The sequence below is a fragment of the Tenrec ecaudatus genome, chromosome 4 (assembly GCF_050624435.1).
Source record: "Tenrec ecaudatus isolate mTenEca1 chromosome 4, mTenEca1.hap1, whole genome shotgun sequence".
Lineage (NCBI taxonomy): Eukaryota > Metazoa > Chordata > Mammalia > Afrosoricida > Tenrecidae > Tenrec > Tenrec ecaudatus.
The window spans coordinates 66697994-66714512 of NC_134533.1; the positions used below are offsets into that span (position 1 = coordinate 66697994).

General features: G+C 35.9%; 2 protein-coding genes across 2 annotated transcripts; one reads left to right on the plus strand and one right to left on the minus strand.

Annotated features, from left to right (window-relative positions):
- Window positions 1-6994: 6994 nt before the first annotated feature.
- Window positions 6995-7945, plus strand: LOC142446821 (olfactory receptor 52A1-like). Its single transcript, XM_075548559.1, has one exon. The coding sequence runs from the start codon at window positions 6995-6997 to the stop codon at window positions 7943-7945; it is 951 nt and encodes a 316-aa protein (XP_075404674.1).
- A 5819-nt stretch (window positions 7946-13764) lies between these two features.
- On the minus strand, window positions 13765-14709 carry LOC142446822 (olfactory receptor 51V1-like). Its single transcript, XM_075548560.1, has one exon. It carries the CDS (start codon window positions 14707-14709, stop codon window positions 13765-13767), a length of 945 nt encoding a protein of 314 aa, XP_075404675.1.
- Window positions 14710-16519: the final 1810 nt, after the last annotated feature.

Here is a 16519-nt window from a genome sequence, read left to right on the forward strand (position 1 = left end):
TAGGTGACACAGCTGTAATGCATATCCAAATAGAAGCTCAAGATGTACACATGTCACTGCTATAGATCATTCCTCAGAATCAAGGCAGTACGGACCAATTTGGAATCCCAGGTATTATATTCGCTCCTCACGTTTCTGTTAGTTAGCATCTGGGAGCTGGCTAGTTACGACTATGTTAGCCTCAAAGTAGTTCTTCTTTGGCACCAGTTCATGATGGTTGATGTCTGAGTCCATTGTTCAGCTAGTTTTTCAATAATCTCATTAAAAGTTTTCCTTAAGAAAATTATGAGGGTTTGACACACGACAAAAATTTCTTTTAAAAAATCATTTTATTAGGGGTTCATACAACTCTTCTCACAATCTATACATACATCAACTGTGTAAAGCACATTTGCGTTCAATACCCTCATATTCTCAAAACATTTGCTCTCCATGTAAGCACCTGGCATCAGCTCCTCATTTTACTCGCTCTCTCCCTGCTCCCTGCTCCATCATGAAATATTCCCAATTCATAAATCATTATTATTTTGTCATATCTTACATTACCTAATATCTCCTTCACCCACTTTTCTGTTGTCCATTCCCCAGGGAGGAGGTCACATATAGATCCTTGTAATCGGTTCTCCCTTTCTACCCCACCTTCTCTCCACCCTCCTGGTATTGCTACTCTCACCACTGGTCCTGAAGGGATCATCCATCCTACATTACCTATGTTTCCAGTTCCTATCTATACGAGTGTACATCCTCTGGTCTAGTCAGATTTTAAGATAGAATTGGGATCATGACAGTGGATGGGGAGGAAGCATTTAGGAACATGATGTAAGTTGTATATTTCATCATTGCTACACTGCTCCTGGACTGGCTCATCTTCTCCCCAATACCCTTCTGCAAAGGGATGTCCAGTTGCCTACAGATGGGCTTTGGGTCCCCACCCAGCACCCCTCTCATTGACAATGATATGATTTATTGTCCTTTCATGCCTGAAACTTCATCCCTTCGACACCTCATGATCACAGAGTCTGGTATGCTTCTTTCTAGTGAGCTTTGGGCTAGATGGCCACTTGTTTACCTTCAAGACTTTAACACCCCAGATGCTATATCTTTTGATATTCGGACACCATCAGCTTTCTTAACCACATTTGTTTATGCATCTGATTTGTCTTCAGGGATCTAGTCGTGAAAGTGAGCATCATGGAATGCCAGTTTAATGGAACAAAGTATTCCTGCATTGAGAGAGTACCTCAGTGGAGGCCCAATGTTCATCTGCTACCTTAATACTAAACCTATAAATATTTGCACATAAATCTATTTCCCCATCATATTTAAATATGTTTGCATATGTACATGCCTTTATTTAGACCTCTATAAATGAAAACAGCAAACATTTCAATAATGCTCATTCACTACAGCAAACTTATGTCTGCAGAGTAAAGCCATGTAACAAAAAGCAAAGAAAATAGGAAATGCATGTTGGTCTAAAGTTGTCAGTTATTGGGCAACCTCAAAAACAAGAGAGTTGAACCAAAATCAAATGACTTCAGAATCCATTACCTTGAGATAACTATCATCTGCTTCATCTTAACCTAGGCTGTTTCAGCTGTAAGTCCAAAGCAGTATTTCAGTCCATTTAATCTGGAACACGTATGTTTAAAGTAACATCCAATTTACTTAGTGTGGTTTCCAAATAGAAACCTTCTGATGTGACCCATGAAAAATGGTATACTTTTAGAAAAGCCAAAATCAAAAAAATCCAAGTGGCCTATAATATGATGCTTAGGTTGCAAAGGCTGGAATATAAATTCTTCAAAACTGCATGATCAACCTTCTAATATAAAATGGATTCTCCAATTTGGCATCTATGTGAGGAATTTTAAGCATTTTCCACCACGGTGGCTGTCCTTTCCTATTTTAACCAACCACAGAAGTGAAACCACCTTCTGTGAGATGGGCAAAGCCCTCCCAAGGTGGGTTCAATCACTTCAGTTTCTAATTTGTATAACTGAACAGTTTATGTATTTCAGTCTAAATATCTCATCTCTCTATCTAGCTATTGATATATATATATAAATATCTATAAGCTCTCATATACATTATTTATATATCAAGGAATATATATATATATATTCCTTTTTCATTAGTATTTAAAATTCGATACCATTCGCTAGATTAATGATATTATTATTAGAATTATCAAATGTCTTATGGAGATTAATTATAGTATTTCTGAAGAAGTGGACCAGGGATAAATGTCAGCCTTAGTTTTACATATGAATTTGGAATATGTAACCATATGCCCTACTCTAAAAACAAGTCATTCTCATGATGTAGCTCTGCTTGATACTTTCCCTCATAAAGTGATCATTGAAGATATGGGTGCTACAGGAAATCAGATGGGGCCTGCTTATCAAAAAGAATAGGGTCTATATTCTTAAAGTCTTGTCTTAAAAGAAGCAACCATCTAAAGCAGATGTTAGCTAAGTTCATACAGAAGGAACACACCAGCCAGTATGATCTACGACTTAATGACAAAATTCATTATGCAATAATTGTGATAAAATAATGGACTTTTGTTTTTCACTTTCATCATAGCCTTCTGCATTTTAATAATGAAATCCATGATCAAAAGAGAATTGTATTAGAGCCTAAATTCTGAGTATTCAGCTCTTAGAAATCCATGTAGAGATTTCCCTTGTGGATTAAGTCTCCCTTAAATTTCTTTTAACCAAAGATATGAGCATTTTGCGCTCCAACAGAACCTATCCCCTTGAAAATTCCAGGGAGGGCAATCTCCCTTACTGAGTTACCTGGGTGTGTTCTTGATGGATATCACTATATGGGGGTGGGAGGTTTCTAGAAATCGCAATCATGTATATCTGGAAAAATTATTCCAATTAAATCTCACATATTTATAATTCAAGAATGTGTGTAATGAATAATTAAGTATGCAACACTCCAAGAGTAATAGCAACTTGTATACATTGTTGAAAAATTAAATAATACTAAACTTTAAAAAGTCGCATCCAAATCTACATATAGCCTCCTCCCTGGGGGAGGGACAGCATGGAAGAGGGCTGGGGGAGACAACAGACAGTGTAATATATGACAAAATAATAATAACATATGAATGATGAAGGGTTCATGGGATGGGGGGAGTGGGGAGGGAGGGGGAGAATAAGCAGCGGATATTAAGGTCTCAAGTGGAGGGCAAATGTTTTGAGAATGATGATGGCAACAAATGTACATATGTTCTTGACACAATGGATGTATGCATGGATTGTGATAAGAATTGTATGAACCCCCAATAAAGTGATTTTTTAAATGTTAAAAATCACATATCACATATTTCAATTGTTTAATTAAATTAAGAGGAGTTGTACAATTATCACCATAACAAATATTAGAACATTTTTAGAAAGCAGCATCCATAATTGATTACACAGATAAAGAAAAAACTTTTGAATGATAATATTTCAAATTATTAAGATAGTCTTTCATTATTTAGTTGTGTCTTTAAACTTAGAACATTTTCTGAAGTATCATTTAGCTCTAAATAGAATAGATACTCGAGGGTGGGGGTGCACTTGATTTTAGGGGTTTTCACAGGACCATGTGTGACATCAATATTATCAAGGTGCTCAATATCTACTATTGATTTTATAGAAGCCCTGGAGAAGTAGTGATTACTAGTTGGGGTACTAACTGCAAGGTCAGCAGTTTGAAACCACCAGCTGCTCCCAGGAAGAAAGACAGGGTTTTCTCCTCTCCTAAAGAGTTACTTCTCCGAAACTCACAGGGTTATTTCTACTCTGTCCTACACAGTTGCTATGAGAACAAGGGGTCGCTTCTGTATTTTGATGAATTTTAAAAAGTAATTGGTCTGTATTCCCAGTTTGCGCTAAAATACTAATTTTACAAATAGGAAATCAGAAAAACCAACATTAGCCACACAAGTTAGTATGCCCATAGAATAAGGATTATGAATAAATCCTATTTGTAGATGATAAATATTAAATGAACAAATAAAAGCCCCAAACCTATGTATTTATATAAAAACATATTAAATATATTAAGGCATAGGAAAACATAGAATAAACTAAAAATTAAACAAAATTAATACTAAGGAAATCCTTAAGATCAAGGACCTTGTTGAAAATGTCTATCACTACCTTTTCATAGGAAAGAATAATCCCTTTCACTCCCTGTCTTTATATATAGTTTTTATTTATTTTTATTGTGAGTAATACATATATCATATCAACCCATAGTTCAATCACATCAAGCAGTTTTGCCAATTTGCTATCAGTATCAGTTTCCTAAACTTCTTTTCCTTCCTGAATTCCTTGGCCACCCCACCACCACCATTCAACCCCCAACCTGAAACCCTTACTCTACTTGTCCCTATAGGTTCATCAATCCTGGATTTCATATACTGAAAGAGATAAAAAGCTAATTTTTCTAATTAGGAAACAAATCAACTGTGATTAACTCATTTCCTTACCTCTCTTATAGTTTTTGTAGCTTACTATTGCCCTGACCTTTCTACCCTCTTCCAACTTTTAACACACCTTCTCCTTTTCATCACAGCAGTGCCATCTAAATGTTATTTAGGGTTTTCAGGGAAGGCTAAGAGTAACATAAGAAAGGGGAACTATATGTATGACTTCCCTTTCCTGAAACAGCCTGAAACAATGCTATACAATTCTTCGGGCATTAGCTAGAGCCCCGTTCGACGTATGCTCCGGTGCCCTGTTTCTGTGCGGTTTACTGTTAAGCATGTGAGAACAAGATGAATTCTAATCTCAGGACACTACTTCCTTATTTGACTGAGAAAACATCCTTCAATTATTGGCCAAACTAGGAGAGGAACAAGTCCCATGAAAATTGATCAACAGGATATTCTTGAGAAAAGGTGACTGATCATCTGGACACAGGGTACATGTCTACAGCTGGGAGTAAAGTCTCTCAGGACGTTCCAGGGCTGATGAAATTCTGGTCAACAGGGGAATTTATGGGCAAAACACGAACCAGCAAAGAGAACACACTTCCCGTGACACACAACTGCTGATTCTCAATTCTGAGTGAGTGCAGACTTTGAAATGGGGACCCAAATCAGGTGCAGGTGAAATGATAAATTTTGCAGTGAAAGCATACGTAAAGCTCATGAGATTAGACATAGAAAAATTCAAAATCATAAACATAAGAGTAGTTACTATTTTTTATGGTGTCTGTCTGCTATGAAATTCTCGCGATGTTAATTCAGGAACAGATGAAATGGATCAGAGAGTCTGCCTGGGAACATCCCTTGGTGAAAGGCGCTTACTTCATTGTCAGGAGAAAGAAAAGGAGGAAAGAAGCACAACGACCTTCAATCTTTGTGATTTTATATCTGAAAATACAGGAGAGGACCCTAAATATTTGAGGAAAAATTCAACTATCTTTAATTCTGTTCTTCTTAGAATTTTCTGAAGCTCTATCACATGATCTGAAAGGGGAAGCATTGTTTGACAGGAAACTTTAGCTCAACTTAATTGAGGTCTTTCTGAAGGTGACAATGAATAGACATGTAGGCATGGAAAACCCATCAGACTATTTATAGCAGGTGCCAGGAAGTCACAGCACAGAATTTGGTTTGAGGAGAAGGATTTGGATGAAACATCTCCAAAAATGATCAGTTTTGAAATTCAAAGGATTAAGGTTCTTGGCAGTGAAAGATCCCAGTGTAATGGTGTGGATGATGATTTCTGGGGAATATTTTAGATATACTTAGGTCAAAACCACATACAGAAATTATAGGTTAGCTTGATTTGGATGTAATCAATCACTTAAGTAATCATCTATGTTTCCTTATTTCAAAAATAAGTATTCATTGATGCATATTTTCATGAAACCTGCTAATTAGCTTTAAGTTTATGCTAGTATATAGGTTTACAAGAAAATACTAAATATTTCTATCACAATAAAAATATGATTTTGAACTATTTTGTAGAGGAAACCCAATTTTTCGTATATTTTGTGTAATTTTTTCTGCAAGTCATGAATTTATAACTTCCTACTTTTCTTATACAGTAAGTAGAGCTGATTTGTGGATAAAGATTCTCCATTGAAACAGATTTCAAATGGAGATTCACACTTAGAAAACCTTTCACCTATCTCTAAGCTCTACAAAGGTATCATGGAGCACTATCATTTTCATTGTTCAGGATGAAAACCGTTCTCCTCTTTTGTAAGATGTATAATTGAGTTCACTTAACATTAACAACTACCGGTAATATCTTACCTCTGTTCTGGCACTCCATCTATGCAGAAAAAGACATGTCTGAAGACCTTGAATATAAAGGTAGTCATTGAAGCCTGTGTCTCTTGATTCTGACCTACTTGGGCAGGACACCAGAATTATATACATCACAATACTTATCAAGTAGGGGTCTAGCTCTGTGGCATGAACATTCTTGGCGAGGAGAGGGGGTTTTCATGGGAGTCACAGCCCTAGAAAGAGGTGTTCTACTAACTAACTTATATCAGTGAAGGGCTGACATAGTATCTGGTGAAATTAATAGAAGCATGGGGATAATGGCATGGGGTAGTTTAAAATTAAAGTTCTATGTCTTATGTCTGTTCTCTGAATAATATTTTTTCCTTCATTTCCATGAACAGGTTAGAGACAGAAAGAGAAGGTGGAAAGAGAGCAAAGAGAACACCACTAAACGTGCTGATCACATTGATAACATCAAAGAGATCATTTCCAATACTATTTTTACACAACTTACATCACTAAGGGTAGGTAGATCATCTTGCCAAAGTAAAACCTAGTGAAACTTTAAGTAGTCTACATGATTACATGATCTCATTCATTAAAACAAGGAAGAAATAATGAAGTTTATTCTGCTAATTCTGTTCTCAAATTAACTTTGTGATTCAGACAGAATAGGATATACACCATTACAGAGTATCATATATTCTACACATTTTCCCTCAAGAAGACCCCTGGATTGCCATGCCTATTCCCAATGACACTGTAATTATGCCACCTATACTGACATTTGTAGGAATACCTGGCCTAGAATCTGTGCAGTGTTGGATTGGGATTCCTTTCTGTGCTATGTATCTCATTGCTTTGATTGGAAATACTCTACTTGTGATCATCATCAAATCTGAACGCACCCTCCATGAGCCCATGTACATCTTCTTGGCCATGCTAGGTGCCACAGACATTGCTCTGAGCACCAGCTTTGTACCCAAGATGCTTGGAATTTTCTGGTTTCATTTGCCAGATATCTATTTTGATGCATGTCTCCTTCAGATGTGGCTCATCCACACATTTCAGGGCATTGAATCAGGTGTCTTGCTGGCCATGGCTCTCGACCGCTATGTGGCTATCTGTCACCCCCTTAGACATGCTACCATATTCACTCATCAAGTAGTGACGCATATTGGAATTGGGATGACATTGCGGCCTGCCATCCTTGTAATCCCATGTCTTCTGCTCATAAAGTGTCGCCTGAAGCTATACCGAACCAAAATAATATCCCATACTTACTGTGAACACATGGCTGTTGTGAAGCTTGCCACTGAAGACATTTTTATCAATAAGTTCTATGGTCTCTTTGGTGCTTTCATTGTTGGTGGGTTTGACTTCATTTCAATCACCCTTTCCTATATTCAGATATTTATCACGGTTGCTCACCTGCCCCAAAGAAAGGCTCGCCTTAAGGCATTCAATACATGTATTCCCCACATGTGTGTCTTCTTCCAATTCTATCTCCTTGCTTTCTTCTCTTTTTTTACTCACAGATCTGGATCTCATATCCCATCACACATACATATTACTTTGTCCATCCTTTATCTACTAGTTCCACCTTTCTTCAACCCTTTTGTCTATGGGGTGAAGACCAAGCAGATTAGAGATCAGGTGACAAAAGTCTTCTGTTCCAAAGACCAGGTTTGACATTTCATTAAAATTGTTCTTTCTAAAAATTAAATGGCTCCTCTAGGGGCCCTATTGATCTGACTCTCCCATCAATATTGGTGGGTATAACTATGATCTTAATAATAAATGAATCAAAATGTTTTTAAGGAATTCTAAAGGTTATTGAGTTCTGAATGAGAAAAACTTTGATACCTGGTCAATTTTACTGACATGTAAGCAGTAATATAAACAATATTTTTCTAACTTTACTTTTGATGCTATTCCTACCTCATCAAACAATCACCAAAGGAAAGGTTTGGAAGTCTAAAAAAATCCTAAAGGATATTCTACAAGCTGGGGTCTTTGCTATAATGATTTCCTAAATATTTTTATTTTAATTTAAAGGAAATTCATATTATTTGCCTTAAGTTTCTTGAATAAATGTCATTTGTGATACTCTCATAATTGAGGGTTAGTAGTCTAGTTATTGCCAAAAATACTTTTTTGGGCCAGAAATATTTTATACAAAATACAGATATAAACTTATTATGGAAAATCTTTGAGAATGTATTTCATCTCAGACACTGTGGAAGGATATATGGTCTCTGGAGTCAAACAAAGCTGTTCTCATAACTTTATGTCACCTCCTCGACATGCTGGGCCTTGGGAAAACAGTTTATGGCTACAAATTCACCTTTCTCTACTCTGTATATGGAAAAAGTAAAATAAGCCTTATAAGGAAGCAGAAGTAGTGTTTACTGTAAATCGTTGTCAAAGATTTGTATAACTTTTCCCATAGGACTTCATAACTTACAGTAATTCAATAAGGATAAAGTATTATCACTGCCATAATCATTATTGTTGTTCCATCATGAAAATCACCATGCCTGAGGAAAACTTTGAAATAAATATTGTGCCTGTACTTCTATATAGTTTACTAATGTCACCATTGAAATGCTTCAAAAAATATATAAATTGAAGATTTTTTTACTGACTCATTCTTTGGTAAAATATTATAAAAAGGCATATCATGTTCAATTAGAAGGATTCTGAATTCTGTAGTTTTAACAGATGTAGTGCAATATATATCTTTATTTCCGTGTTTGTGTATTTCTTCACTTAAGAGCATATTGATAATTTTATTGTATTTTTATTGGAATATTTTATTTATTGTCATACTACATAAGATTATATCTGTAACTGCAGAATAAATAAATTTTATATTATTTTCTAGTGTAACACAAAAAAGTATTTATCTATGGTACATGTAATATTTCCCTATAAAATCAAAGTTCATAAGAAATTTAGTACTGGAACAGTGAGTGAAGGTTATTTTAAAACCAAAAAATGCATCATATTTTCTTTAGGAATACCTCTGATGTACCTGATACTTCTAACAATTTTTACATTTCAGCTATAAAGACAACATGTCTAAAACTAATATTATTGTTTTCCAAGTAAATATTTCTACCGATTTATCCATTTGGCCTAGAGTAGAAAGAAGTACATATAAACTTTTTTTATTTCCTGCTAATTCAAATTTAGGCAAATTTTGACATAGGACATTTCTAAGCTTTTAGGTTAAATTTGTTACCTTTATGTGAGTTTTCATATAGAACCTGGGGTTTGCATTTGCACATACAATAGGCAGAAGAACAAAGAGTAGTCAAAATATATTACTATAAAATCATAGAAAACTTTATTAAACAAACAGCAAAATATATAGCAATTGATCCATCTAGGTGTATACTCTCCTGAAATAAGCGTTTCTAGCTCTTACCCTTCTTGAAGAACTCTATACTCTTCAATTTATACCATTTCAAAAATGACATTTTGACATTCTTTATGGATTCAAATCTTGTTCTTTTTAAACGTTGAGTATGGGGAACAGAAATATATCTAACAGGGCAAGATCAGACATGTTGTGTGGATGGGCTAATTCTTCCTAATGAAATTATTATAGGTCTGAACTTGGTCCCCTGGAAGAATGATCAGAAGCATTGTCATGATGGAATTAAGAAAAGTTCTCAGAGTATTGTTCCTGGCCTTTTGTTTACCAGTGTAGTTCTCAATTTAAAGCAAAAAAACAAGAAAAACCCGACTTCTTCCTAAGACGTTCTCATGGTTGTCCTAATAAAAAATCTACCTGGACTGTCCAGAGAAAATTCAGAAGGAGATACCATAACTTTCTAAACTGACCTCTCTGTCTTAAACTCCACTGGCCTGCAAGAGGCCCACAGAACCCACTGTTTGATTTGACCTTGCTCTCTGGATTGGAAGGTTCAATACACAAACCATGCCTGGTTATGGTTCCTTCCATAAAATCATCTTTGTTAGCTTTGATCTTATATAGCACAGGGTTGGAGAGTTCAGTTATTTGAGCTAGCTAATCTTTGTGAAATATTTTCGGCATCCATTGAACTGAAACACCATTGACACTAAATATTTGCATAAAATTTAAAATGCCTAATGATATGTGATCTCAACTTCAGTAACGATTGCATCAATTGTAGTTTTATGTTATTATTCCATCGATTTCTGCAATTCAGCCACAGTTTCTTATTGCGGTCTTCCCATCTTCAAAAAATAAAATAAAACGAAACAAAAATCCCCTCCAAACGTACAGTCTATGAGTGGTTTATAGGACTCACAACATCCTAGAGGCTGAGCAGAATTACCCACATTGGTTTCAGAAGATATAAATCTTTATAGGAGCAGAAAGCCTTGTCTTTCTCCTGAGGAGTAGCCTGTTGGTTTGAACTGCTGACCTTGTAGTTAGTAGACCAATACATAACTTACTTTGACTAGGGATCATTTTAAAATGCTAAATCCATCTCAAACCCAGTGTTCTATATGGGACAGCATTCCCACAAACGTGTTGCAAAGCTTCAATGATTTGAGGAGATGCCCACTTAAATTCATATTCATTCTTTTCATAGAAAAAACTTTTAAAACTTTTTAACGTATCCTAATAAAACTAACAGGAGACCTGGTGGCATATTGGTTAGACATTGGGCTGTGATTCACAAGGTCAGCAGTTAGAAACCATCAGCCACTCTGTGGGAGAAAGATAAGACTTTCTATTCCTGTAAATTGTCAGTCTCAGAAACTCACAGGGGCATTTATAACTTGACCTAAAGGGTCACTATGAGTTGGCATCACTCAATGGTAGTGAGTTTGCTGAGTAACAAGGCTAAGATTAAGTATATTACTCAAAGCAATTGAATGTAGCCATCTCTATATCTCAGAGACATGGTTAACCATGTTATTTTTGGAATACACCCATGCAATATATGAACTGCAACAGCCATAGTAACAACATCTTGTGCCTTAACCTTTATATTTATTTGGTATAAGGTATCCTCCCTGTACCTAAAAGGAAAAGGTAAAAATTAAATCAAACTGAGAGTCAGTTTGAGTTTATTTTTACATAATATGTACCTAGAGAGAGAGAAAAGTCAAGTTGAATGGATATATATACATATAAATATATGTGTTTATATTCATATTGTTACCAAATATACTCGTGTATAAGCTGAGTTCTTCTGCACATTTTTAATGCAGTGTTGGTGGTAAAATTAGGTGCCTTGGCTGATATTCGGGACAGTTATACTCGAGTATATATGTTATTTGTTGTTGCCTTGATTCTTACGCTACTTACTATCCATATGCAGAAAAGCACTGGACCATAGGGTTTTCAGAATTGTTACATTTGGTAAACCCTTTTTTCCGAGGTACCTTTAAGTGAATTTGAACTGCAAGCCTTTTAGCCAATATTCCAGTGCTTATCCACTTGTGCCACTCCCTAGGTATAGACCGATAACTATTTATAAGCACACATACATTCATAAATTTGTATATAGTTTTCACATTGTGCATTAAGAAACAGCTATTTTAAATTATAAATGATCAATTCCATTATAAATTATTTTAAATAAAATCAATGAGGAAACTGTACTTTGATTCTGATAATCCATAATTCAGTTTTATTCAAACTCTTTCACAGTACTGCTTGGGAATATTTCACTCTACTATGTCTTCCAAGGAGTTTTTTTTTCTAATATAAAAACTGAAGGAACACCTTGCAATATAAGACATTCTGACAGTAAACATAGAAAAACATTCTCTTGTATATATAGAGCAAAACCTCAACTTATAAAATAGTTAGAGTTCCAGAATTTTCTTTATTTTTGTAGAAGATGGGAACAGCAGTATTCCACTGAGCTGCAGAAAAAGTTATAGTGGCCTCCAATTCTAGAGTATGTTGTACACTAAAACATTGTGGTTGATACAGATGTCATCGCATATTATGGGGATAATTTATATTACAATGAATAGCACCATTGAATGTAAAGGACCTCCATTGCCCCTTATTTCAAAATCCCAAATAAACTTAAATAAGCCTAACAAGGAAGAGGAATATATAGTTTACATCTCTCTAGTGTAAGTGGAGCTGGGTAATTAACAATATTTTGGAAGTTGGACCTTTAGGAATTTTGCTACAGGGAGAAATAAGACTGGTGGGAGACACAGGGCAAGATAAGCAAGGCAGATTAAGCCCCGGAGGTGTGTATGAAGGATGACTGGTAATAGTTGTAAAACAAAGACTCATAAACATAAATTCAGTCTGTTTTTTTAATTTGAAAAGCAAAATGCTTGTTTTCAGGAATATATCCACTAAAAGAGAATGTGAAAGGAAACAAATTGAACATTAACTTTCAAAATTGACATCTTGTTAAAAAATACTTTCAAATCTTTATTATCATTGATGGAATTTTATATTCCTTGAATGTAAATATTTGAACACATTGCTTCTTCATTCTCCGGAGTTTTACTGCAGTTAGGCTCTGTAATGACCATGCTGGCCCCGATCAAGGTGAGTGTGTAGGTAGATTTAAGTGTCAATATACGAAAAACAAACAACAAAATTAAAACCTGAGGTTGATACCATGGCTTGAAACTATTTTTGTATATAACTTAACATACATGTTGAAAAAGCAATAATGAAAGAAATTTACACTTGGATTGGTTATGTAGTTGAATTTCCTTATTTTACAGAAAGGATGTGACTAAGCATATCTATTCAAAAGATTCTTAAAACTTTAATTCTATCCCCAGTTTAAATAGTCATGTTTTATTTAATTGCTCTTTGCCTTAGCATCTTCTCCTGTAAAATAAAGAGGTTATATAAGTTCATTTTAAAATTCATAGTATGCCAACACATAACTGAAATTAATAAGACTGGTTTCTTGAAAACTTTAAACTATTCTGCCTCCAGTTTAGTGTACAATTCTGTGTATGTTGGGGGGAAGGAGACTTAACGTGAAGAGACTCAGTTACAGTATGACACATATTTGATATTAGGTTATATATTCTAATCCACCAATATCAGATATACATAGGAAAAAGTAGGGTTTCAGAAACTTTTTCTCAATTATATGTAGAAAATATATGAGTGACTAAAAATGTTTATTTTTGACACAGGATAAGAATATGAAAAAACTGCATGCATTGTAAATAATGAATACAAATATGAAATAGTTACATGCAGAAATCAAACCACAACCTAAATGAGAATTCAGAAAACATTCATTCTACAAATTTAGCAATTTTCTAAACAGGGCTAATGGCACTACCACCTTGAATACTTAACTAACATTATTCATAGTGCTAAAATTAGAAATCAAGCTCATTTACTCTTTCTCTTCTTATTACTGGTGTGTGGAGGACTAAATTAGGAAGAAAGTATAGATTTTCCTTCAACATATAAAGTATCGCATAAAAATCTATTATTATTGCTACAGATCATTTATGCATTTGCCATTCCTCTTACAATTACTAGCTGTACTCCCTAGTACTCAGTTGTTTTTCAGAGTGAACCATCTCTTGATCCTGCTAAGGATTTGCTTAGTCTTCACACTATAGATGATGGGGTTCATCAAGGGAGGAAAAAGAATATAGATGTTACCCATAAGAACATGGACCACAGGAGAGAGGTGCTTCCCAAAGCGGTGAACCATGGTCAGTCCAATTATTGGGATGTAGAAAACCAGGACTGCACAGAGATGGGAGACAGAGGTCTGAAATGATTTGAGCCTCTCCTCCTGGGAGGCAATAGCTAAGACTGATTTCAGGATCAAGACATAGGAAATGAGGATAAGCACAGAATCTAGAAAAAGTGTGCAGATTACCAACGCTAAGGCATAGAAACTGTTGAACCGAATGTCAGAGCAGGCCAGCCGTAGCAAGTCTTGGTGCAAACAGAATGAGTGAGAGAGAATGTGGGGACGGCAGTAATAGAAGAACTTCAGTCGGACAATGGGAACAGTAATGGAAAGGAAACTCCTGGCGAAAATGGCCACACCGATTTTGATGATTCTGGCATTTGTGAGAATGGTTGTGTATCTCAGAGGGTTGCAAATTGCAGTAAAGCGATCAAAGGCCATGGCGAGAAGGATGCCAGATTCCATGCATGAGAGCCCATGGATAAAGAAGGTTTGAGCAATACAGGTATTCAGTCCAATCTCTTGGCTGAGCCCCCACAGGATCCCCAGCACTGTGTGCACTGTGGACAGTCCCATGCACAGGTCAGTGAGGGCCAGCATGGCCAGGAAGTAGAACATGGGCTCATGCAAGCTTGGCTCAGTCCGGATCACATGAAGGACCAAGAAGTTCCCGGCAAGTACCATCACATAGATACAGGAGAAGGGGATGGAGATCCAAGGGTAGTGCTTTTCCAGGCCAGGGAAACCCGTGAGAAGGAAGGTGGAGTTACTGATTTTGGAATCAGACCAAACAGACATTAATGAATAGAAACAAAACTCTCTCAAGGAAAACTGTATCTTATGGTTGATTAGGAAGTGACTATACAGCAAGAACAATTAAATTACCTTAACATCATATTGAGTATGAGACAAATACTTGATTTGCTCTGAAACAGAGAGATTACTTTAGGTCTGCTTATAAAAACTCTTTTTCCTTAGTCTTCTGACTCACCACAGGAATCAAGGGCCATATCTGTGCCACCCCGTTACTTTTACATCGATGCCTTACATTTATCAGAGCAGTGTTGGTTTGAGTTTGAGAACATATAATAATGAAGTGTGAACCTGTAAAGCAGAAGAAAACAACATAGAAAAAGAAACACATTTGGTTGTTCCTATCTCAAGTTTTGGAAAAGAAATCACAAATCATGTGTGTGGGATCTGAAACTTACCTCCAGTTTTACATAAATCATTTAAAAGAGCCATTTCTCAGCCATGATGGCGATTCTGATATGTATATTTCAGGAACTTATTAAAGTCGGACTGAAACACAGAATAAAAAAGGTTTTTGCCAACCTTGACCATCAATCCTATTTTTCTTTTGTTTCGTCACAGTAAAACTGATATTCCAGGAGATGTGAGATTTATAGAGTTTAGCGGGGAATGATAGCAATGCTGCAACTCTTGGGACCTGAGGTTTCTGAGACTGAGTCATGTAACAGCCAGTGATCTTTAGGGAGCACAAGTAAAGGCTCCTGGGCAATGCATTCCTAGCAGAATTTTCTACTCCAGAGTAACTAACAAAGTACTTCCCGTCGTTGACGCCAGAGCTAGGGACCAGGGTGCGATGTGCTTTGGGCTTCACAACACCGCCCCCCCCCCCACCAAAGTACCACATTTATCCTCAGGTGACTCCCAAGCTCACTTAAGACCATTCAGATATTTGTTTTACCTAATTCAAGTGGAAATGTTTTAATCCTATGACTGACTTTTGACTTTTCAGTTTTTATAGTAACCTCTTCAACTTTTTATTTGTGAACATTGGAACTGTGACAGGCCCAGTGGAAAATTGGGAAAAGACATCTGAGCCAAGCCTTTCTCCCAGCTTCTCCGACTTGGAACAGCCCACACAACGAATTTAATGTTGAATTTAATAGAAACCCGAAAATGCTGTTGGTACAGCCCTCTGGGTGTTACTGAGACAATTTTTATTCTAAAGGAGTTTGGGATGACTTTTTTTTTTTCTTTGTCAAGGAGGTTTGAAATGCTTTACTTATTAGAGGGGAACTCTGCTTCTGTTCTACTTCAGTAACCCTGACAACAGTCCCATAGCTGATAGAGAATCAGCAAGTCAGTGATCAGAGCTGGGTCTTACCTAGGGAATGGTCTTGTCAATTTTAAACCATGCTGCTTAGGGGAGTGAGACTACCTCTATTGCTAAGGTACAAATGTACCTTACAAGTACAAATGTAAGTATGTATGTATGTATGTATGTATGTATATTCATGTAGGGAGACAAGGGAATGAGAAATGGACAGAGATGGTCAGAAACATCTAGTATTTTTATTCTTCTCAAACTGGTTTTCACAAACTCATAAAATGTTTATAGATACATCATTTATAAGGCAGGTTATTTGTTTTTATCTTTGTAAAAATATATAACATTTACCAATTTAATATCTTTAGTGACATCACTTTCATTATATTGTACACCTATTATCAGTTGTCATCACAAGATTAGGATAAACAGAAACTTAATGTGTCTTAACCAATGAATCCACCATATGCTCTCCCTCTTACTTCTGAGAACCAGTTACAAACTATAGTCTCTATATATTACCTACTCTAG

Bases quoted from the DNA above. Each gene is read 5' to 3' on its own strand.
- LOC142446821 (XM_075548559.1), top strand. From the start codon at position 6,995: ATGCCTATTCCCAATGACACTGTAATTATGCCACCTATACTGACATTT.
- LOC142446822 (XM_075548560.1), bottom strand. From the start codon at position 14,709: ATGTCTGTTTGGTCTGATTCCAAAATCAGTAACTCCACCTTCCTTCTC.